Here is a 23,081-nt window from a genome sequence, read left to right as displayed (position 1 = left end):
TTCCTCTTTCCAAAATTCAAGTACGTGACTTCAAAGTTCATATACTTTATCGGAATTTTGGTAAATGAAAATTAATTTTAAAGCATTCACATTTGAGTATAATTTCAAATACATGCCGTAATATTTATGTTTGTCCTAAATATTTTACGGTACCCGCATGAAAATTGAAGCACACTTCCTCTTTCCAAAATTCAAGTACATGACTTTAAAGTTCATATAATTTATCGGAATTTTGATTAATGTAAATTAATTTTAAAGCATTCACATTCAAGTATAATTTCAAATTCAATAACGTAATATTTATGTTCATTGTAAATATTTCAAGGTACCCGCATGAAAATCAAAAGACACTTCCTCTTTCCAAAATTCAAGTACGTAACTTTAAAGTTGATGTAATTTATCGGTATTTTAATGAATGAAAATTAATTTTGAATCATTCCTATTTTAATGTAATTTCAAATATAATGCAGTAATATTAATGTTTATCGTGACTGTTTAAAATTACTAGTATTGAAGTTAAAAGGCATCTCTTGATGCTACATTTCAATAAGGCACTTTAAAATCAATATATTTTAACGAAATTATTAATTCCCCTTGATTTCAGTCATTCCTAGCATTACTTTCATTTCAAACATACAATTTTGAATTTTAAAGCCTGCAGATGATATTCCAACAATTCCTATTAAAAATTATATTTTTGTAAAAAGCATAGCATATATGCATTCACTTAGGTGTGAACTATATGTAAGGAAAAAAGCTTAAAATCCAAAAATTTATCTTTAAAAAGTATATTTATTTTTGAAACTGAAATATTGTGACATAGATAATAGAGATTAGAGACTCATCTTATAATGAGAACATGACAAAAAAACTAAATATTCAAACGTGTTTTAAAATTTGGTAACTTTTAAAAAAAAAATGACAGAGCTGTAAATAAATCTGAAGCTTAAGTCAAAGTGAAATTTTCGGTAAACTCGTCAAGTAGATTTGACAATTTACGAACGCCTGCATTGAAGTTTTTCTTTTTTTTATATTGAAATTTACTTCCTTCAGTCGGATTGATATCCATGAATAATCTATAAATAAATAATATAAATTAGAAACGACTATATTTTTTAAACCGTCAAATAAAAGTTTTTTATACCTCTGAATAAATTCCAATGTTTTAGCCAAGCCCGAGGGGTACATAATTCCATAGACATAATAGGCCAAGAAAGTTATTAGCAGACCTTCAACGACGTCATTAGTTTTTATTTTGTACTTCCCATCAATTATTACTGTGCTCACGGCTAATTCATCATACAGAGAATCACCTGAAAAAAAATTCATTTTGAGTTAATTGATCACGAGCAAAATCATACATTTTAATAATTTTTTACCTTGTACTTCAAGAAAAGGATACGGCGATATATCAGAATCGTCGGAGGATTCACCTGCATTCTGAAATAAAAGTATTTCATTAAAAAAATTATTATTTACAAAGAAAAGCAATATTTTAAAGAAATAACTTCACTTACACTCAATATCTTGTAAAGAAGTTTCTCATCTTCCGAAAAATATATTATAACTGATAATATTGCCCCTATTGAAGTGGGTATCTGATCTCTTCTAGTTTCAGAAGCTGCCTTGAATTCTTTCCTGACTTTCTTGAAAGTTTCTTTTTTTTTCATACTTTTACATTGTCTCATAAAGTCATTAATTCCTGAACATTTTTTTTGTAATGAAGTAGTCCAGGTGTTGACGACATTTTTGCCGAGTAATCTATTGCAGTGTTGCAAAAAGAATTCAGGAGTTTGTAGAAATGGCCAATCTTTTTCAATGTCGAGTAAATCCGGTTTTTCGTTCAGTTTCATTCGGATAGTCGGATAACATTTCATCATCATTTCATCAACATTTTCTGTATTTTCCAATTTATATTGATCTAGTAACTGCAATCTCGTTGTTTCTTGAGTATCAAGGGTCTCTGCCTCTGGTAACGGTGGTGCATATTCTTCGCAACCGTAGACGTCAAACTTTGTAATTTTTTGTTTTTTCTTTATCACTTGTTCTTCTTCCGAGTCAGAGGATTCATTTGAATTTCGAGTGCGCTTTTTTTCTTGTTCATCAGACCATTTCTTATACATGACCTTATTGTACAATGAATCAAATGTGTCTTCATAACCGTTTCCAAATGTTTGCTTACTTGTGCCAACTGTGGCAGAGAATGAAGCAGGATATTTGGCGCATAACATTTGTGCAAGTTCCATAGCTTTACTCCTACGACAATCTTTAATACCATAGTACATATAATCTCTGACCAAGCACAAAACGACATTTCTATCTCCATCTCTCAAATTTCTTCCTGCATTTAAATCATTTAAGATATCTCCTGGAATTTTATCCCATATACCCTCTTTGACGCTTACAATGGGAGGATTTTGGGCCCCCTCGTTATCTCGCACCCTGGGAACTAATTCATTCCGGACATCCCCGTTATTTGGCACCATGGGAACTAATGCATTTTCATCATTTTTGTTGTTTTCTTTTGCATCATTTTCTTTTTCAGAGTTATTTTCAATATTAAACTCCGCATCGACAACACGAAAGACAATTGCTGTGTTTCCTTGTTGCATGGTATATTCGAACAAAATTTCATCATCGTCCATTTCAATATGGTCCGGCATTAATAACAGCTAGAAAAAAAAATATAAATTTTATTGAAGTATATAACTATATTAGGCAATACCTGAGAGCAAACATGAAATTGTGAAAAAAATGAACTATAAACTATAATTAAATTACCTTATATGATTTTTCTCCAGACAGTTTGAATTTTTCAATCGCTGCAGACTTTATTCCTTCAATGCTGTCAGCTTTGATCATAACTCTTGATTTTCCAGGATGTTCTATTGTATAAAGACGACCCATTCTAGTGAAAATAAACAATCATTGTTAAGAAAAATAATTATTATCTTAAAATTGTATTCAAATAAAATTTTTAAACAAAAGTTTTAGATAGAGAACTTAATAATTCTTTTTATTGAAAAGTCAACGCTTATGATAAAGTCATTAGACGTGGTTACAAAGTGGAGTTGACACTAGGTTTGGCAATCATAGCATAACTTAATTTAACACAAAGCATATCACCCAGATTGTACACAAACAGTGGCTTATGATACAATAGATCATTTAATGGAATACATTCATAATCCATAACTATAGAAACTTTATATGCATCAAGAAACGGTATATAATCATTTTTCATTATTTCGAACAGTATATAAGGTAAATCTTTATAATTAAATAGCATACATATTCTTCCTAATTTTACTTTATAGCGATAGCCTTCTTGACTTATAGGCAAAACATATCCTTTTTTATATTCCGTTCCTTTGCATATAATTTGATCACATTGGTACACATTTTGTAAATCAGGAAATATATTTAAAGATTTTTTAATTTTACTGTTGTATAACTCAATTTCAAAGCTTTGAATTTTAACGAATTCAATGTCTATTCTCTTATCACTACCTAAACGAACGTAACATTGCAGAAGTTCATGTTTTTCGCTTAACGTTTTTTCAATATTTTTGAAATTTTTACTATGTCGTATTATATTTTTGAAATAACCATGTTTGCTCTCGAAACGTAAAGTCCACACTTTTATCAGCGGCCCAAAATATAAAATAAGCTCTGGACAGTGGTTTAAGTAATGGTGTTTCGGTCTGAGCGGAACCTTAGGAAATAAAAGTTTTCTTGAAGAGATATAGCTCGATATGATTCGTTGTAAGTAAGGTAAATATGATTTATGAATCACCGGTGAACATATAATATCAACTAGTTCCTTTAATAATATATAGCATTTGAATACTTCATCGTCTACATCTTGTATGTAATCTTTAATTAAAAAAACGAAAAGTCGAAAAAAAGACCATACTTGGCAAGCTCCCCCCGGTATTCGTTGACTATTGGGTGTTAAAATACAAGGTTTGTCTCGGACATCTTCGATGGAATATTGAAACTTTTGTATGCTCAAATTCAGTTTCTCAAAAGTGAACCAGCTTACATCATTCACAAAATAATTAATCATTAAAAGTAAGTCATAAGCAATAACACCTTCAAATAAGTCATGTCCAATGCAAGGTGGCAGTCCAGGAGCACAAACATGGTAATATTTTAATTGATTAAATATTGAATTAAACTTTATGCCTTTATGATCGTTTTTTTTTCCAATCAATGCAACGTCTTTGTTATATGATTCTGGCGTTCGCAATTCTAATAATAAACAATGACCATTTTCTGCTAGGAAATCTTTTCTTAAAATTGGACAAAATCGACACATATAATTAGATTTAGAAAAATTTTCTACAAATCCACCCAAACTATGGCTTCCCAAGTTGTCGCCACATATAAAATTAAGTGAGCCTTTTATTATTTTATCATCAATTTTTAGTCCGTTTTCCTCAATAAGTTTTATATCTTGTACGATTCTTCCGTAAACGACATTAGGATCAAAATTCTTCTCTTTGCACAGAGCGACTAATTTCATAGATTTTACATGTGTTCGTAAATAATAGGGCACATTACCGAGAATCATGTAAATGCCTTGTAGTTTGTATTTTTTTTTCGCATATCCAATTGGGTTTACAACTTCAAAAGCGTCTTCATACAAAATTATTTTGAATGATTCGGGATTTGTTTGAAAAAATTCGTTTGTTTTATAAGCAATACCGTCAGTAAAATCACGCAAAACGTCATCGTTATTTGACTCGACTTTAAGGGTAAAATCGTTTCCGAGTGATTTATCCTTGAAAAAATTTTTTAAAGTTTCAATTATCGGTACATAAACATAATATGTCTTTTTTTTTTCATCAATGGGTAAATATTGTGGATGAACATAGTTAAATTTATTTTTGAAGTATTTTTTTCTCTTATAGTCAGTTAATAATTCTTCAACATTTTTACTCCACGAATCTTTATCAAAAAAATCCTGAATTATTGCATCGATTTTATCCGAACTTATATTTTGAGATGAGAGAGAATCATGCAATTTCTTTTTCGACGCGTACAAACAGTCAGTATTTATATGATTGATTTCGTTCACTATATAGTTTATCGTGGATATTGGGATAATCAATTCAGACTCTAATTTCAATAGAAATATTGCAAAATTTATAACAATTGCATTTGATTCGTCGTCATTATCGGACGTACAATCAATACTTAAATCTGCCTGTTCTGTCTCGCAAGATTCATAAATATTTTCAACAGGATTTTCGTCCAAGGTCGTACTAACAGATTCTTCAAGCGAATTTATACAATCATGATTTTTTGACGCATTTGAACTTATAGGAAAATCGAGAATTTCCATATCTGTCTTATGATACCGTGACAAGTGACTAGTAAAAGACGACAAATTTTCATAAGCCTTTTTACAATTTTGATACGGGCAAGTCACCTCTTGCTTCTTATTCAAATGGTGTTTCAAATGTTTAATCAACGAACAATGATCATCTATTTCCTTACGGCATAAAGCAACCGTACAAATGTATTTTCCACTATCATTAGATGTATTTTTAACTTTTGCGTGAAAGAAACCTTGCGATTCGAAATTATGAACACTTTGTAAATGATGAATGATATAATTCTCTACTTTAAACGTTTTTGAGCACTTTTTATATCCGCAATAAAATAATTCAGTTATGTTTCTATGATTCTTTTGGTGAAGTTTATAAGACTGTAGACGATTAGTGACGTAAGGGCAAAATGCGCAATAAAACATTGTTCTGAAACAATCGAAATGAAATTTTTTCATGGGTGGACTAATATTACTCTGCTCATACGTCTTTTTAGTTATTAAACATGACAAAGGGCAAACATGACAAATGTTAAAATTTTTAAAAAATTGTTGGAAATACCAAACGAGGCGGCTGGTTGAGCTCGCGTGTTTAAAATCGAGATGCTACGCTTAATATTTATAATGCCGGTTGAGACAAAGTATTACGATATTTTCAGCTTGTACAAAAAATAGCGATGTTCGGCGTAGACCGATCTTCGAAATAGGCAGTTACGACAAGTCGAACGCGCTGCCTGTCTACGTTCGCAGCAGTCGAGACCCGAGCGAGTAACAAAGGCGAATCAGTTCGAACGAGTCGATGATTTCGAATTTACGAGAAGAAGCTAAACGAGAACTAAATTCCGGGTGCAAGTTGACGCGTGTTACAGCTCGATGCAAAGACGGCGATGCTCATGCAAATAATGTATAAATTTCATTAAACATGTGTAACCGATCAAATATCAACTAACCGTGCTAAACAATTACTTCGAACTTCAACGTATACAAAAAATTGAGATGGTCGGCGTACACCTACTCGTTTCGGTCTTCGAAATAGGCAGTTACGACAAGTCGAACGCGCTGCATGTCTACGTTCGCGGCAGTTGAGACCCGAGCGAGTAACAAAGGCGAATCAGTTCGAACGAGTCGATGATTTCAAATTTACGAGAAGTAGCTAAACGAGAACTAAATTCCGGGTGCAAGTTGACGCGTGCTACAGCTCGATGCAAAGACGGCGATGCTCATGCAAATAATGTATAAATTTCATTAAACGTGTGTAACCGTTCAAAGATCAACTCACCGCGCTAAACTATTACTTCGAACTTCAACGTATACAAATATTATATCTCGAGATGTAATTAGATGTGCGAGTACGCGTTTGAAGAAGTAAAAAACAAAAGTAACAACAATGTGGGATTTCCGAGAATTAAGGAAGAGGATGAGAGAGACAAAGAGGAACAGAAAAAGAAGGCAACGTTATAAACGCAAAAAAATGGACGAAGAAAACCCGAGTTAATTTTGTTAAGAAATTTTTTGTAAAAACATTGAATGTCTCATAGTAATTGTGTTAAACTTACATGAAGGGTATTAAAAATCTCGTTTAGAGGCGTAAATTGGTCGTCTTGATTATGAATTGGCACTCAAATTCAATCACTGTGGTACAGGGCGAACGGTGAAGTGGAAGTTTTGACGAAAGGTCCTACTCGACGCAGTGACTAGTCGCAAATGACGACGATTAGGCGGTAAGCCTACAAGCCAATTTACACCGCGCGGTAAAGAGCGTACTTTGAAAAACTAACCCGATATCAAGTAACTGGTGGCGCTGCGACCGCCAATTTTGAATAAGTTTAAAAAACAATTTAACTTACCGATATGCGTCCACATTTATTTGCAAAACTTGAGGATATTGGTCAATTTTTTGTCCGTTTATATGCTTTTTTGGGTTTGAATAAGACTCAAAGAAGTTTCGTAGATCAGATGCAATACCTAAAGTACGAAATTATTGTTATTAATAACCTTTAAATAAATATGAACACATATATGTATCTTACCTATTTTATCCAAATTTATGCTTTGTAAATCTAAGCCGTACAAGAACCAAGAAGTATTTGTAAGTCGGATGAAAAAATTTAAAACGGCCAAGTGATATTTCAATATCATTTTAGTTTTCATGATTGTAATAATTCTAAAAATCCAAATATTTTTTTGCAGCTCATGATATAAAAACTTGCACTCACTGCATTTGATTGTTTTTAAATTACACATGGTTTATAGTTTTCACAAATCTTTATCTTCGTTAAAAATTATGTAGTACTACAAACACACTGGCGTAAACGTCACACACAAGTTTACAATATCTACAAATTTTACCTTCACGTCAACAGCAGGCTTATAAATGTTTTGTTTTACTTTATATAATGTTAAAATTTGCAGCACTTGACTACTACTAAAATCTCCAGATAAGTGCAATCTGATATGATACACAAAAAATCCGTTTTTTTGGACTGTGTATAAAAGCTGTCTTCAACTGCTCCTAAGCTGGTTTTTCATGATTTTCAAGTCAAGTAATTGTATACAATAACAAATGCTTCAGGCTCACCCGACAGATAAATCCAGCTGTTAAGAAAAGAAAGGTCCTAATTCTTCATTCACAGATTCTAGATATACATATATTTATTTGTCTCCATAGGCTACTAACAAGTTTAACAAATTCAAATCAAATTTGAAATCTAAGAATGTCTCAATCTAATATGAGTCAAGATAAGACATCATTGTACTCAAAATATTTTATAATAGTCAGAATATTTAGGAATTATCACAAGTCGCATGGAATCTGTTGCAATATTCTCTGTAATTTTTCAAGATTTTCAAGTAAAATAATAGGATACTGAAATTTCTGAAGTGCTTCACTTGTTGAAGTTGTTTGTTATTCACAAATTTTGCTTACTGGATAATATTTTTTAATATACAAGTTTTTTCTTGAAAATAAATGATGATACTCCAGCATAAAAAAAAAAAACAACTTCAAAATACATTGTAGTTATAAAAGTATCTAATTTATTCAAATGGATTGTTGTGAAGCTGTTATCTTAATAGAGAGATTCGTATACTGGAACTTAGAATTTTTTTTGATATTATGGGAATATGCTATATTTGTCTATCACTGGAAACTTAAGGCCAAGGAGTCGGATGTACGTCGTTGAATAATTGCATACAATAACAAATACTCCAGGCTCACCCAACAGATAAACTCAGTTGCGAAGAAGAAAGGTCCTAATGATTCATTCACAAATTCAAGATATATATATATACTTGTCTCTACAGGCTATTGACAAGCTTAACACGTTCAAATCAAATTCGAAATCTAAGAATGTGTCAACTTGATATTAGTCAAGATAAGGCACCATTGCACTCAAAATATTTTATCATACTCAGAATATTTAAGGATTATCACAAGTCATATGAAAACTGAAGCAATATTTTCTACATTTTTTACTAGAGGTTATAATAGCAAGTTGCATATATTTTTGAAGTGCTTTACTTGTTGAAGTTTGAACGTATTGCTGAAATGACTTTCTTATAAAAAGTTTCAAGACGTGCAATGAACTATTGTTTTAATAATATGCTTGATACTGTCATCGATATTTTTTGGAATTTATGTTTATTCAGAACGTACTCGATGGGTAAAGTTCTATCCTGGGAATCGTACATTTTCTAATGTTAAACTTTTTACGTCGATACAAGGATAATTCTGTAACGCAGCAGGCAACGCTTATACATTTTTTCTCTTATATCTCGGAGTCAACTCTTTGAAAGGCCTGTAACTCTGTAATGGTTTTTCAATCAATCGTACAAAGTTGATAACTCACTTAAGTACATTGTAAAACTGATGCAATACCGTCCAAATGTCCAATTAAGGTTATAGTTACGCATATACGTTTAGCCTCTTAAATAAGGCGGTATTTGTTTTATAATTCCTTTGATTCCTTTGATCAGGTAAAGAAATTGTATATTCCGTACGTATCTTTCAGATACAGGTAGGCTGCAGCATGCACAATTAATAATAACAATTAAAAATGATTAAACATCTGCACTTGCTATCTATAAGCTCTTTTACACGTGAACGGTGAACTATCATAATGTTTTTAATGCCTAAGAGTGAGCCTAAGATGTAGCGCTCATATCGATAATACTTATTCGGCAATCTACTTTATCGATTTCAATACTATTACTTTTGAATTTTCAATGAATAGTTTTATTTTGTATACCTATGCAGAATATAATAAGCTTTTTGCATTACCTTTTTGTATACATATGCAGTATAAAAAGCTTTTTGTTTAACGTGTAAGGAAGGCTTGCAAGGTTTTCATTTCTTTGGGTTATAATGGATGTTTAAATACAAAAAAATGGTTTCCTGGAAATGGTATGTTTTCGATGAAATCAGACAAATAAAATTGTACTGCTGTATCAACATTTATTTGCTCAATACCCAATATTTGAAGATATTGGTAAATTTTTTGTCCAGTCGTAGGATTTTTTCAGTGTGAATAAGACTCAAAGAAGTTTTGTAGATCATTTACAGTACCCAAAGTACAAAATTATCGTTATTAATAACCTTTAAATAAAATTGAACGATTATATTTTATAACTTACCTATTTCCGTGCGCGAACATAACGATGTTCGATGCTGCTATTTGAATTATATTACCTCCACGGGACAATTCTGATTTGTATTCGATAGATTATATAAACCAAGTGCACGTATGTCCGATGATTATCCCAAGTCAAGTCAAGTTAAAACGCTACTATAATTTTTATGTTCGTACTTCAAAAAATCAGTAAAAGTACGTCGAAATTTCAATATGCTTGCCTGAGTTTAGAATACCCGACGGATTCGTATTTTTCAAGTATTTTGCATTATTTTCAATGCAAGTATTTAAACTCGCGATATCCAACTACGCATTTATTTTACAATACGTACCTTGAAATATCAGTAAAAGTACGTGGAAATTTCAATATGCTTGCCTGAGTTTAGAATACCCGACGGTTTCGTATTTTTCAAGTATTTTGCATTATTTTCAATGCAAGTATTTAAACTCGCGATATCCAACTACGCATTTATTTTACAATACGTACCTTGAAATATCAGTAAAAGTACGTGGAAATTTCAATACGCTTGCCTGAGTTTAGAATACACGACGGTTTTGTATTTTTCAAGTATTTTGCATTATTTTCAATGCGAGTATTTTAACTCGCGATATCTAACTATGCATTTATTTTACAATACGTACCTTGAAATATCAGTAAAAGTACGTAGAAATTTCAATATACTTGCCTGAGTTTAGAATACACGACAGTTTTGTAATTTTCAAGTATTTTGCATTATTTTTAATGCAAGTATTGTAATTCAATTTCATAAAATATGCAGTAGTTTTAAAGTCCTTTACTTTAAAATCCACGTATTAGTCAAATAAATATCCAGTATATTTTCTTTAATTTTATTATAAGTACCAGTGCATTAATTTTCATATTGGTACTTTATTTTTCATGTAAAAATTATTTTTTTTTTTGGTTACTTCTTGTAACTTTAAATTAAATATCACTTAATAGGTCATTAAGGTATACCGACTTGAATATTGAGGTATCAATGTCCTTTAAAAGTACTTGAAATTTAAAATTATTTTTTACAGTGTACACACGCCTCGATGCGCGCGGGTACAGTTTATAATATACTTTTCGTGAAATTTCGAAGCGCATCCGATCCCGAACGAAAGATTCTCCCAACGAGTTACGTAATTCCCCCCGGCGCATGATCGGTTGGGCGGTTTAATTGCGCGCCTTCGAGTGCGCGCGGTATTAATTGTTGCCGCCGCTGTCTCGTTGTTGTTACTTTTAATTTTTTTTTTTTTTTTTTTTGGTGAAAGTGGAAGTAAGAGATTTTTTTCCAAATTAATTTACCGGACCGGTTTTAGCCTGCGTGCACTTATAAACGCACGGAGACTGACGCGACGATAAATAATAAGTAGTCTGCACGACGCACACAACTGACGATTATTGCCGCGTTTTCTCTCTGTCTCTCTCTCAAGTTCGATATCTTGCGCAGAAAAGCGCCGAGCGAGATGGAAAGTAATTTTTGGAGTTTATATGTATTACTTTTATTAAAAGGAAGGAAGACAGAGAAAGACAGAGAAGAAAATCAGCAAAGGAAGATAATTAAAAAGCTCGAGAGTACGAATAAACGGCGCGCCATTTCCATGTGAGCGTGTGTGCGCGGGTGCCCGAGCCATTGAATTGTCAAGTCCAGAGGTGTGCCTCGTTCGGAGACGCGTTTCGTACACTATGTAGCGCAGCGCAGGCGCGTGTTAATAAGTGAAAATGCGTACGACGTAGGTGCACCTCTCGTGGACTTGTCTGCCTTTCTTTTTTTTCTCGAGATGTCAATCGAACGTCTCGGGTATCAACCTTCGATTGTTTTCCAATATAGAAAATTAAAAACCGAAAAAGACACTTTGCAGTACCACTGGAGTGTATATGAATACACTTCATTATTTAATCGCATAGCGCAATTTTCCATTTCTTTTTTCCAATGCCGAGTCGTCATCGAAACGTCGCGGCGCGGCTCGGCTTCGTTATATTGCTGCACAAACGAGAGAGCCTCTCTCTCTCTCTCTCTGTCTCTAGCGCTCTATTAGTATGCAGGTGTGGTTTTGCACTCGCGACGAAACTTTCGCAAAATACGACGCTCTATTGCATCGCACACGCATGCGTATAGTCAACGTCGTCGTCGTCGTGTTGCAGCAGTGCGAAAGTGAAAAAAAAAAATGTAAAAATAGAGACGCGCTCTTATATTGTTGTAAATAATTATGTATGCGCGCATATATACGTAGCCGAGGAAAAAGAATTAAGTACGCTTGCGAGTGTGTGTGTGTGTGTGTGAGAGAGTATGTTGAGTTCTCGAGGTTGAAACCTTTTAAAAGAAAAAAGAAAACGAGATATAGAAAAACAACAGCGCGGATCGGCGCAGGAAACAAGAGATTTCGTAAAGAGGATTTTCGGAAAAGCTACACATGCACGCAGCGGGTTGCATATCGTATGCACGTAAAATTATATGCATATGATAATTTATAAGAAAAAATCGTTTTATTATGTTAGTTTTTAGCCGTATGCGATCGATTGTATACATCAAGACTTGACCGGAGAGTATCGTGTTAGAGATCCAAAAAAAAAAAAATGAAGGCGGGCGTTTCCAAGAATTTTTTCCTTTTCAAAATGACGAATAGACAAAAGAAGCCACTAGATGCGTGACAAAAAGGTGTCATATGATATGGCGAGAGATATCATTGTATTTAGTGGTCGAGGAACAAAAGGCATGTGGTTCCTCGTGGACAATGCTTGTGGTTCCACTGAAAAGACGAAGTCACACATATGGAGTCGATTAACGATTTTTCATTAATCCGCCCGCAATTAGGTACAGAATTTAAAACCACAGGCTTGTGTAGCATCTAGTTCACACAATTACTCGGTATATTAATTAGACACGCGCGCGTGTCAAATATAATCGAGCGCCACAAACTACTGCTGCTGTTGCTCTCGTGCATGTTTGTGTGTATTTAACGCCTCTTTTTCTTTCTTGCAGCTTCTTATATTATACACGTAGCATAATAATATGCCGTAATATATACGTCAGTATTTAGTCAATCTCTGGCCGTGTACATTCATTCTCTCATTACGGGACGTCGGGCATCGCGCGTTAGACGTTACTCGTGCGGTTACCGAGTGATCAGTGTATTTCTCATCGGTGAAAGGTGGGCGGAGAAGATCCGAGACGAGCCTTTCCTTCCATCTTCACGACGAACGAAGATCATTGAATCCGATCATGGATTCTAATTCGTCTTACGTTGCGTCGATTTAACTTCCTCTCTCGCGCGATTATGGAGAAAAAAAAATTGCGAAAAGCACGCGCCAATACGCGTGCATCTCTCGTGCGTACGTACACACGACCGCGTGTATATACGTGATATCCAATGTACATAGGCGCGTAAATATAGAAACCGATGTATATTTTTCGAGAAAGAAAAAAAGAAAGAATGAGAAGTCGATGCGGAATGAAGAATGAAAGAGAAAAAAAGTTTGCTCGACCGAGCCGCACGCTACGGGCAAGATTAGATAAAAAGAGCCGTGTAAGTATACGGCGGCGCGGCGGCTATACAAGAGATAGACTTTTCCGCGGCGCGCGAGAGAGAGAGAGACTCGTAAAAGCTCGCGATGGATTAAAAGTACATAATCGCGATCGTGATTTTTGACGCGAAAAAAAACTTGCGATTGTTTTTTTTTTTTTTTTTTTTTTTTTTTTTTTTTTTTTTTTTTTTTTTTTGGGAGAGAGGTCGATTAAACGCTGTGTATACAAAAAATACGTGTGTGTTTAGTGCGTGACCGTGATTTTTTGGACTAAAACCGCGCGAGGGTCAGAGGTCAAGTTCGTCGTGCGCCGCACGGAGGATTACGGGGATTTCTTATAGTTTTTTTGGAAAGACGGTATACTAGTGTGTGTAAACAGGCGCGCGAGGGGGGGTCGAGATAAAGTGTTTGAGCATATACTTGAAAAAAAAAAAAAAAACACAAGTGACAAAAAAAATTTCGAAAGAATCTTCGGGAAGAAAAAAGCCATACAGTCTGGTTGTATATAGAGCTGTGACAAGCCGCCTAAGCACTTATCATCAGCCTATATATCATATTGTATACAGAATATACAAAATTTTGATGTTATTACTTTTTTGTTTATGGGTTGAGATGATTTATCTCGATATTTTATTCTCATTATTTTTTTTGTTAGAGAAGAGATTATCTGGTTTATTCCAGATTTTAAAGTACACTTTGACATCGACATTTAATATTTAATACATACGAAATAATAATTTCACGCGCAACCATATATTGTCAAATTCAAATATTTGACTAATCTAAAGTCTGCTCTTCTCTTCTTCTTGGTCAAAGAGTAAGGTCGTTATAATAAGTGTGTGATTACTCTACTTTTTCGATGTTTTTTTTTGTCATCAGACATTAGGTAATTATAGGGCCCGCACGATTTCTTCGACTTTTAAAATGAGCACACGCACGCGTGTGTATACTTAAGATGCGGAGCAAATTAAAAAAAAAAATTAATTTCTTGAATCAAGCAGATGATTTTTAAACGCGGATTAATCGGATTAGTAGCGCATGATCGACTCGAGCGAATTAATCGACATACACATACACAAATGTGAATTATTATAACGAGGTAGCTCTGGTTGCGCTAAATTTTGTAAATTTGCGTGTCACGGCTTCGCGCCCAAAAATTATATTTACCTACGGAGAAAGTATCCTAAGTGGTGACCCGAATTTCGAACGAGAAATTCTTAAAATAGCCGAACACAATCGTTAGAATAGATAATCGTCTATGCACACGATTTTTTTTATTATTTTGAACAACTGCTCCAGTCCCCATTAAGTAATATATTATAGTATTATTACACGGGCCGGGCGATAACGTAATGTGTCAATCGTTATTTGCCTACATCTGTCCGCGCTGATTTCTACACACATTGGCACGATCGGTCTTGGCCGTCGCGGGCGCAGCCATCGGCAACAGAAAGAGAAGAGAGACACGTACGGTACAATATTGTACGATGATTATCAAAAACAAATTTTTTTTTTGCTTTTGGCAAACTCGTGCGCGCGCGCGCGTGAAGTGAGACTATGTAGCATACAACGGCGTGGCTCTGGGGCTCGCGACATGACACGACTCGCGAGGCGACGATAAGGCAGCCGGGGATATATATATATATAATGAATATAAAATGTATAATGCGAGAGATATTGACAAGCCAATGATGATGATGATGATGATGTGTCGCGATAAAGTGCAATATCGGTCGTCATCTCGGCTTTCATCGCCTTTTATACGATGAATAAATTTGGGTTATAAAGAGTTCACGATGACAAAAGTCGATGTGAAAATTCGAAATGCTTTACCAAACTGCACGTGGGCTTTTTTTCTCTCTCTTCATTTTCGTTGGTGTACAATAACACATAGCGTTAATTAATGCGCTCTCACATGTGCGATACACATGCCGTACACAGTGCGCAATAACTATATGTATGTATGTATTAAGTGTCGCGCGCTCTCGTGCGTGCACGGAATTGCAAACGCGACGATCGCACGAGAGCGAAAAAGAAAAGCACCCAAGAAGAAGCTAAGAAAGAAAGAAAAAAAAGGAGCTACGACAGCGATCGAAACTATGCGCTATAACTAACGGAGTTTCTTCGTCTTCGCGAGTGACGATCAATCGACGTTGATGTACTGTACTACAAAAGCTGCGCGACATGCGGATGGGATATCGCGTATAATATTTGTATTTGTACGTTAATAGTCGCGGATAGAGATAGAGAGAATAAAATGCGCGAGAGAAGATACGCGGATGTGTCGTGGTGCATTATAGCGGTGCATCATACCGTATAACGACGACACGTGTAAGAAGGCAAAACAATTAAAAAAAGAAATAATTTCGAAAAAAACAAAAGGAAAAGAAAAAAAATAGCGGATTCGCGCGAAGATACGACGACATTTAAATGCGCCCATGAACCAATAAAGACAACCTTGAATAAGATCAATCAAGTGCATGCATGTGTGTATATAACGATTATTAGATAATGCATTGCTCTCGTGCGAGAGGCGAGGGGATCGCCCCCCGCGCGCAATCGCGTCTATTGCTCGTATGTATGTGCAGTTAACGACATGTGCCACTAGCGGAGAGCCGCGTGGATGCAGCAGCCGCGCGCGAAGGGAAAGAGAAAATACGTATATACATTCGCAAGCGGGCTCAGCCATCGGCGTTGTTTTATTTTATAACGTGCGATTCACTCTCGCTTCGCAATTGCTCGCCGCTGCCGACCTCGATGCAGCACATCGCGAGCCAAAGTAAGTAAGTAAGAGAGAGAGAAAGAGACTCGCTTTCGGTGAAAGTGCAAGGCATCGTTGATCGCTATCCTGCACACGGCAGGGCCCTTATTCAGGATTCTCTCGTGTCTCATACTGCGGCTTTTTTTCAGACGGGAGGAGAGGCTGAGGTAAAATCGACACTCGCGGACACAAGCCGGACGCGCGAAGCTTCGAAAGTCGCCCGCTACGCGGACTTGGCAGTACTCGCTACCGATTTCGGCGATCGACTTTTATACATGAAGATGAGAGAATTTGTCTTGTCGAGTTCTACTTGCGATTGTATTTTAAATATATCTATGCTTCTCTTAAATCCACTATCATGTGCAAAATTTTGTGTATATAAAAACGCGTGCGTTGCTGCTGCTGCTGCTACGCGTGACGCAATCGTCGGGGCATTTTTTGTTCTCCAACAAAAATTTATATCGTATATATATAAAATTAGCCGTCAATAACTCGGACGCGAGCGAACGAGCGATGCCTCGATTAATTATGCAAAACTAAAAAATTGCTAATGTAAATACTCGTGGGTTATGGGAGCGATAAAGCGTTTATAAGTGTGCGCGCGAGCGAGTGAGAAAAAAATCGAGCGCAAGACTTGGCTCGCGCGAGGCAAGCCTCGATTGCAGTCATCGAGCATATCGTATACATAGGAGGTGCATTTAACTTTTTCAAAGAGGTTAATTAAGTTGTCAAGTCTCTCTCACTCTCTCTCTCTCTCTCTCTCTCTCTCTCGCATACAGAGAGACGTCGTCGTCGTCGATGCTACGTGAGATAAATATTTCATGAAAAATATCATTTAGCTGAACTTTGAGAGCCGAGGCTCGCCGATGGAGCGCGCGAAATTTTAACGATTGCTACGTGCTCAATCGCCTAGCGCGAAATTTCGACTTGCAAGCGCGCGCGTGGCGACGCTCTCGCGTATAACAATAATAATAATAATCAACAACAAACGAAAACAAAAAAAAACGGAGAGGCCCGGGAGAATAAATAATTTTTTTTATCTATTAGCTACTCCTCTCTGTGTGCCGTTGTTTTTTTTTTCTTTTGCATTTCGCATCGTGTCTCGTTGCAACTATACAACGAGCTACACGACGACGACTCTACGCACCGTTATGCAAGTGAAATAAGGCAGCAGCAGCAGCAGCAGCACGCGAGCGAGCGAGCGAAACAAAAGTGAAAACGTTTTGCCGCGCCGATGCGACCGAAAGGAAAAGCAGCAGCTATGCTCGTTGAGGCGTGTGCTCTGCTCTGCTGTGTGTATATGTGTGTGCACACTTGCTGACTGCTGCTGCTTTTGCTGCCAAAGGCCGATGATGTCTGTGAATATTGATGCGTTCTGTGCATGTCTATGCCGATCTTTTGACGCGTGCATACGCACATGCACTTTGTGCTGCGTGCTCTAAATGTCGTTTTACTCGTTATCGCGTAGTTTATTTTCCTTTTTTTTTGCATTATTATTATTATTATCATTGCATTATAAAATTTTGTTTTTTTTTTTCAATCGAACCAGTGAGTTCCGCTACGTACAGAAAACATTTAAAGAAAAAAAATACGGAAAGCCGAGTGTACACTGTACATCGCTATATTGAGCTGCCACTGCTACTGCTGCTGGTACACGAGGCAGCTGAAATATTTATACCGACTTTTATTTACAAACAGCTCGAGTCAACCTTAACATTGCCGACCTTTGTGTTGTGCGCGCCACACGAGCAAAGCGATTTCTAACTTACTAGTTATAAGGCAGCAGCAGCAGCAGCAGCTTTTTCATGTTTACGACGTCGTGCACATATGCACACACAAACACTCTAATATGTACATAAACGATCTCTCTCTCTCTCTTTCTTTTGTCGCGCTTAATGTTTTTTTAATAACGATAAACGAACTAACCATTCGCACGGGGAGGCCCCCATGCAGAAAATATGTATTTAGCCGATAAGCTCGATATAGTTGCATACGCAATATAATATCGGACACAAAAAGCTCGCACGATGAAATTCACACCTCATTCGCTATGCGCATTTATAAAGATCTGATAATAAATGCATTCGCGCGTCGCTTTTTAAACAGTTTCGCTGCTGCCACGCTACACACCTGATATTAAAAAAGAGAGAGAGAAAAAGAAGCTACTACTAGCACTATTCACGTTACGTAAACAAATTGCGGATCGCAGCATCCAGCAGCATCAGCTTTAATGCCGCATTTTATTAATCATGTGTTTATGTGCGCTTATATTAATCTCTCTAATAGCTTTGGGACAATTTTTTCTCTATCTCTCTCTTTCTCTCTTTCCTCGCGGCTTTAGGCTGAAATAAGTAAGAAGAAAAAAACTTGTTAAATACAAATCGTTTTTCTTTAAGGTGACTATTTTTAGTGATATTGCGCGCGTAAATGCGTGTATTTCTCCTTCGCTGAGAAATATATACATATGCTATGGAGTGGAGGTGTGAAAAAAGGTATATAATCGGTAGAGTAAAGTAATAATATAGCCGTCTTATTTCGTTCTCTCTCGTTGGGACTTTATAGATCGCAAGCTGAAACTCGTCTATATAATTATTTAGACTCGCTGCTGTTTCTGCTGCTGCCGATCGTTGTCGGTGTTGCCAAGGTATCGCGCGAGCAAAAAAAAAGAAAAAAAAAGAAAAAAGAAGATGTGCGTGTATCGTATCTCGCCTACCATTGATATGTACGTGATGCTGCCTCCACATATGCTGATACTGGCTCCATCGGGAGCTCGCGCTAACGTCGTCGTGCAACGATGGCAACGGCGCGTGTATCTGGTGCGCGTGCTGCTGTATCGCCGGTGGCAGACTCATGGGCTGCTGCTGATGGGCCGGCGCCACCACTATGTGAGGGTGCTGATTCTGCGGAGGGGGTGGTCCGCCATTGCCAGCCGAGGTCTGCTGTTGCTGTTGCTGTTGCTGCTGCTGTTGAGCCGCGACGACCGAATGCAGCATATTAGCCGGTGTCGGGCCCGTGGCCGGCGGTGGCGGCGCCAATTGCTGATAATCCATGATATTCATCGGGCGCGACGACCGGGCTGCACCTCACACACGCGACACACACCACCAACCCAGTCTACTATCCGAACCGTGTCCGAATTGTTTTTTTTTTCTCTTCCTTTTCGTTTTGAAGAGCTCTCAACGAGGGGGAGGAGGGCTAACGAGTCATTCGCACTTTTGTAGATGGAACGAATCGCAAAAAAATCACCACAGCACAAGATCACACAAAATATAAGGCACACTACTCTCTGACAACTCTTGTGTCAGCTGTCGTTGTTGCAGCAGCGATTAAAAGCCCAATTGTAGCTATTCATCAGTGACGATCGACAGTCTATTCTCTCTCTCTCCTTTTCTTTTTTTCACACTTTCCAAGAGACACTGTTCTGAATCTTCGATGGGACTGATGACGATTAATTTAAAAATTATATATCACTTTTGCTTTCGTTTTGAGAATATTGTCGTTGCTGCTTTTTGGCTTTTGAACAAACAACACAAAATGACAAAAAGCACACTCTTTATTTCATAAGCATGTATAAATCACCACTTCGTAGTTCTCTGCTCTTCGAGTTCACAAGTAACAACAATCGACGATGATAAATTCACTTTTTGTTAAAAAAAAAAAAATAATAATTAACAAAAATTAACAATTAAACTAAAAAAAAATTGAAAAAAAAACTAACTGCAGGACGGAATGGACTGATTCGTCGTTGCTTTTACAAATCGGCACAACGTATATAAAAATAATAAACAACAAAAAACAACAATTATTATTATTACGCAGCCCGATTTTAAAATATTCTAATTTAACCAATTGTACGGAGGTACGCTGGCGCTTTTATTATAATATTATAATTTGTATAAACGAGAGCGAGCGACGGTCTCGAGCGCAGTCATCGGAGTCACGTCGCAGCGACGACTGACAGGCTCGATCGCAGCAGAGCCGAGCCGAGGCTCCCAACAGCAGCAGAACGCACATTTCTCGTGCCGCCACAGCAGCGCATGCACACGAGGAGAAAAGTATATAGCAGTGGTAGTGAGCGTGTGTCTGTCTATACACACACACACACACACACCTACACACACACATGTATTATAGCGGGAGCAGATCGCGCGCAGCTCTATACACACGGGCATGTACAGTATGTATATAGAAGTGCGGAGTATAGAGAGGCCGTCGCGAACTGGAGAGGATCGCGGGGCTTCTATCATAGAGGTGGTGGGAGTAGCTACGTACAAGCCAATTGGCCGCGGCTTAAGCGTGAGAGGCGGAAGTGTTTTTTCTTTCGGTTCGGCGCTTTTTTTTTATTCTTTTTTTTTTTAATATATATCGAGAGGTGCATATACGCTTGCGAGCGAGCGAGCGAGCACAGGTGTATGCAATATCGCACATGTGTGTGTGTGTGTGTGTGTGTGTGTGTGAGTGATAAGCTTCGAGCTTCGACTTTTTTTCGGGGCTTTATAACAATTGCAATACATACGATGCGCGGCGGTGATAAGGGTATGAGAGCTATGGAAGAGACTACTTCCGTGTGTATAGAAACGATCGAATCTTTTTTCATTTTCCTTTTTCATCAATTTTAATCGAACGAATCTCATTTAAGCTCGAGGCTCGGCAAAATTATGAGGAATTTGGAGAAATCTCAGCACGCACACGCCCGCCTCGAGACGACACTCGATGACCGCAGATTACCATATAGTCTCCTTTCACGCGTCTAAAACACAAATTCATTAAATACTCCGTGCCTTTAAATATATAAGTCATTAAATACTGTAGGCGCACGTAAACAAGTGTAATCGTTTCACACTTCGGCTACTTCGCGAGCGAGCACGAGCACAGAAATTTGGAGCAGGTGAAAAAAATCATAATAATGGTGAACTAGAACCGAAAACTAAAAATGTATCTACTACTATCGCGCGGGCGCGACCCACTGATCTAGTTTCGTTTTTCGTTTTTTTTTTTAATTTGGATTCGAATTATTCATTTTGTACTCATTGAAGCCCCAGGCTCGCTCGAAAGACTTTCATTTTTCATTTTATTTTTTATACATCGCTACTTGGATATATAAATCGCACATATTTTGGTTCAAAAAGAGCTTGATGCTCGTTGATGTACGTACGAACGAGAGCTTCTCGATAAATGACCTCGTAAGAAAGTAATTATTAATGCGAAAATATGCGGCGATCACCGAAAAAGTATATTTTCGCGCGACACGCCAACAAAGCGTCATCGAGAGAAAGAGAGAACCGATATAAATCAAGTCTCCGGCCTATACAACTATATACATATAGGCGCAAGGTGAGTCAGGTGCAGCGGCATTTTCACTTTTACTTTAATTACTCTCGCGCAGATTTTCCGGCTGATTCGAGCCAAACCCCCCGAGTAATTATCCAATCATAATAAACTAGCTTACGCGCTCGCAAGCGCGGGTAATTTGAATAATTCAAGTTTTTTAGTTAATGGAAGAAGACGAAGACAACAACAAAAAAAACGGTATTATCGGGCCCGAAAATCACAGGGAGAATGCATACACGACGACTTGCACAATAATGCTCGCGCGCGCCCGAGCGAGCAGGCATGGAAAAAGCAGAATAAGAAAGTATCTTGCAGCATATATACTTGTGTATGTGTACGCGTTTAAGTGCACTCACGACAATAAGACGTAACTGTCGAATGAAAAATTTTCCGTGATTTCCGCGTTCTTCCTTGCGCTGCAATGCTCGCGAGCAATAGTGCATCGAAGCTAGCTGGCGCAATATGCCGGAAGAAAAAAAAGTATCCACCGCGAGGATCGAAGAGAATCGAAGACGAGTCATGTCGAGCGCCAGCTAGTATTTTTCAGGTGAATTGACGTTGACAGTGAGGGAGAGAAAGAGAGGAAAAATACACAAGCGTGGCACCATGGCCACTGGAGTCAAAAAGAGAATCTGTCGACGCCGCTGGATTAGATATTAAGAGAGTTTCGGTTAATCGATCGGATGAAATTCGACTCGCTCGATGCATACAATTTTCCAGATCTATCCATTTATCATTTTGATATTCATGAGTTCAATATTCCATATGGATATCTCGAATAAAAAACTACGTTGGAATTTGGAGGAAAACGCCCAAATCATGTATCGTTTTCTAATTACTCGCATTCACATTAATATGGTCCAGTCCCGTTTCAAGAAGAGCAAAATTTGTTCAAAACTAGAGTAATTTTTTGTATACAAAACAAAAGTAATCTTGGCAATGTTTGGGTTATTTTTATGTACGAGACATTTTCGTATTGTTGTTAACTATTATGAATACCAGGTATTTTTTTTACGTACGTGTTCAGATTGAAATTATAAATCGAAAGCTCGACTATTTAAGTGCTTATACACCGAATCAAAATTTCACGCTTGGAAGATAAACAAATTTCTATCCTCGCACATGAGTTTTTTATTAAACGTGTCACTCGAATCCTCGATTATCGTGTCACAGGTGAAATATTTTTCTTAATTCCATCAAAAGCAATCACAGCAATCAAAGTTTAATTCCCTTTGTACGCATTCTACATAACATGAATAGCAGAAATGTTATTCTTAATATGTATTGGCTGTGAAAGTCAAAGAGTACTAAAAATTATCATTTTCTACGAATAAACAGACTCTGATCGTAAACGAAAATTCAGTTCGATCGCAACACGAAAAAGTTATCCTGTTTATAATTATTATTCCTGTTTATTATTATTTTAACAATTTATTGTTGCTGATTAATTTTTTCAATTACTTATGCTTTTATTTATGATATTTGTCGTCATGGAGT

The 23,081-nt window shown here is 36.7% G+C and overlaps 2 protein-coding genes across 15 annotated transcripts in view; both read right to left on the bottom strand.

Moving 5' to 3' along the window:
* LOC106657057 (hepatic leukemia factor-like) overlaps window positions 1-23,081 on the bottom strand; it is a 74,972-nt gene that overhangs the window by 36,160 nt on the left and 15,731 nt on the right. For 2 of the 13 annotated variants that reach the window (XM_023458785.1, XM_023458786.1), the window contains exon 1: window positions 18,967-20,323. The exons of 10 other annotated variants lie outside the window; for them this stretch is intronic. In XM_023458785.1, coding sequence (XP_023314553.1) covers window positions 18,967-19,312 — 346 coding nt within the window. In that variant the 5' untranslated portion in view covers window positions 19,313-20,323. Of the gene's footprint in view, window positions 1-18,966; window positions 20,324-23,081 lie in introns of those variants that run through there. One more of the 13 variants, XM_023458787.1, reaches the window with a different exon arrangement.
* On the bottom strand, window positions 786-11,213 carry LOC106657059. Of its 2 annotated transcripts, none has more exons than XM_014378328.2 (7): window positions 7,366-11,213; window positions 7,183-7,300; window positions 2,782-2,908; window positions 1,518-2,672; window positions 1,380-1,440; window positions 1,145-1,313; window positions 786-1,076 (listed from the first exon to the last, which is right to left on the bottom strand). In XM_014378328.2, the coding sequence occupies exons 1-7, from the start codon at window positions 7,577-7,579 to the stop codon at window positions 947-949; spliced, it is 1,974 nt and encodes a 657-aa protein (XP_014233814.2). In that variant the 5' UTR covers window positions 7,580-11,213; the 3' UTR covers window positions 786-946. The 2 variants fall into 2 exon arrangements, with proteins under 2 accessions (XP_014233814.2, XP_023314544.1); XM_023458776.1 differs by lacking the exon at window positions 7,366-11,213 and adding an exon at window positions 6,892-7,062 and having other exon boundaries at window positions 7,183-7,275.

This window comes from Trichogramma pretiosum, unplaced genomic scaffold, assembly GCF_000599845.2.
Source record: "Trichogramma pretiosum strain Unisexual culture from Peru unplaced genomic scaffold, Tpre_2.0 scaffold106, whole genome shotgun sequence".
Taxonomy (NCBI): domain Eukaryota; kingdom Metazoa; phylum Arthropoda; class Insecta; order Hymenoptera; family Trichogrammatidae; genus Trichogramma; species Trichogramma pretiosum.
Note: the sequence above shows the minus strand (reverse complement) of the source record. Positions and strands in the feature narration are given on the sequence as shown.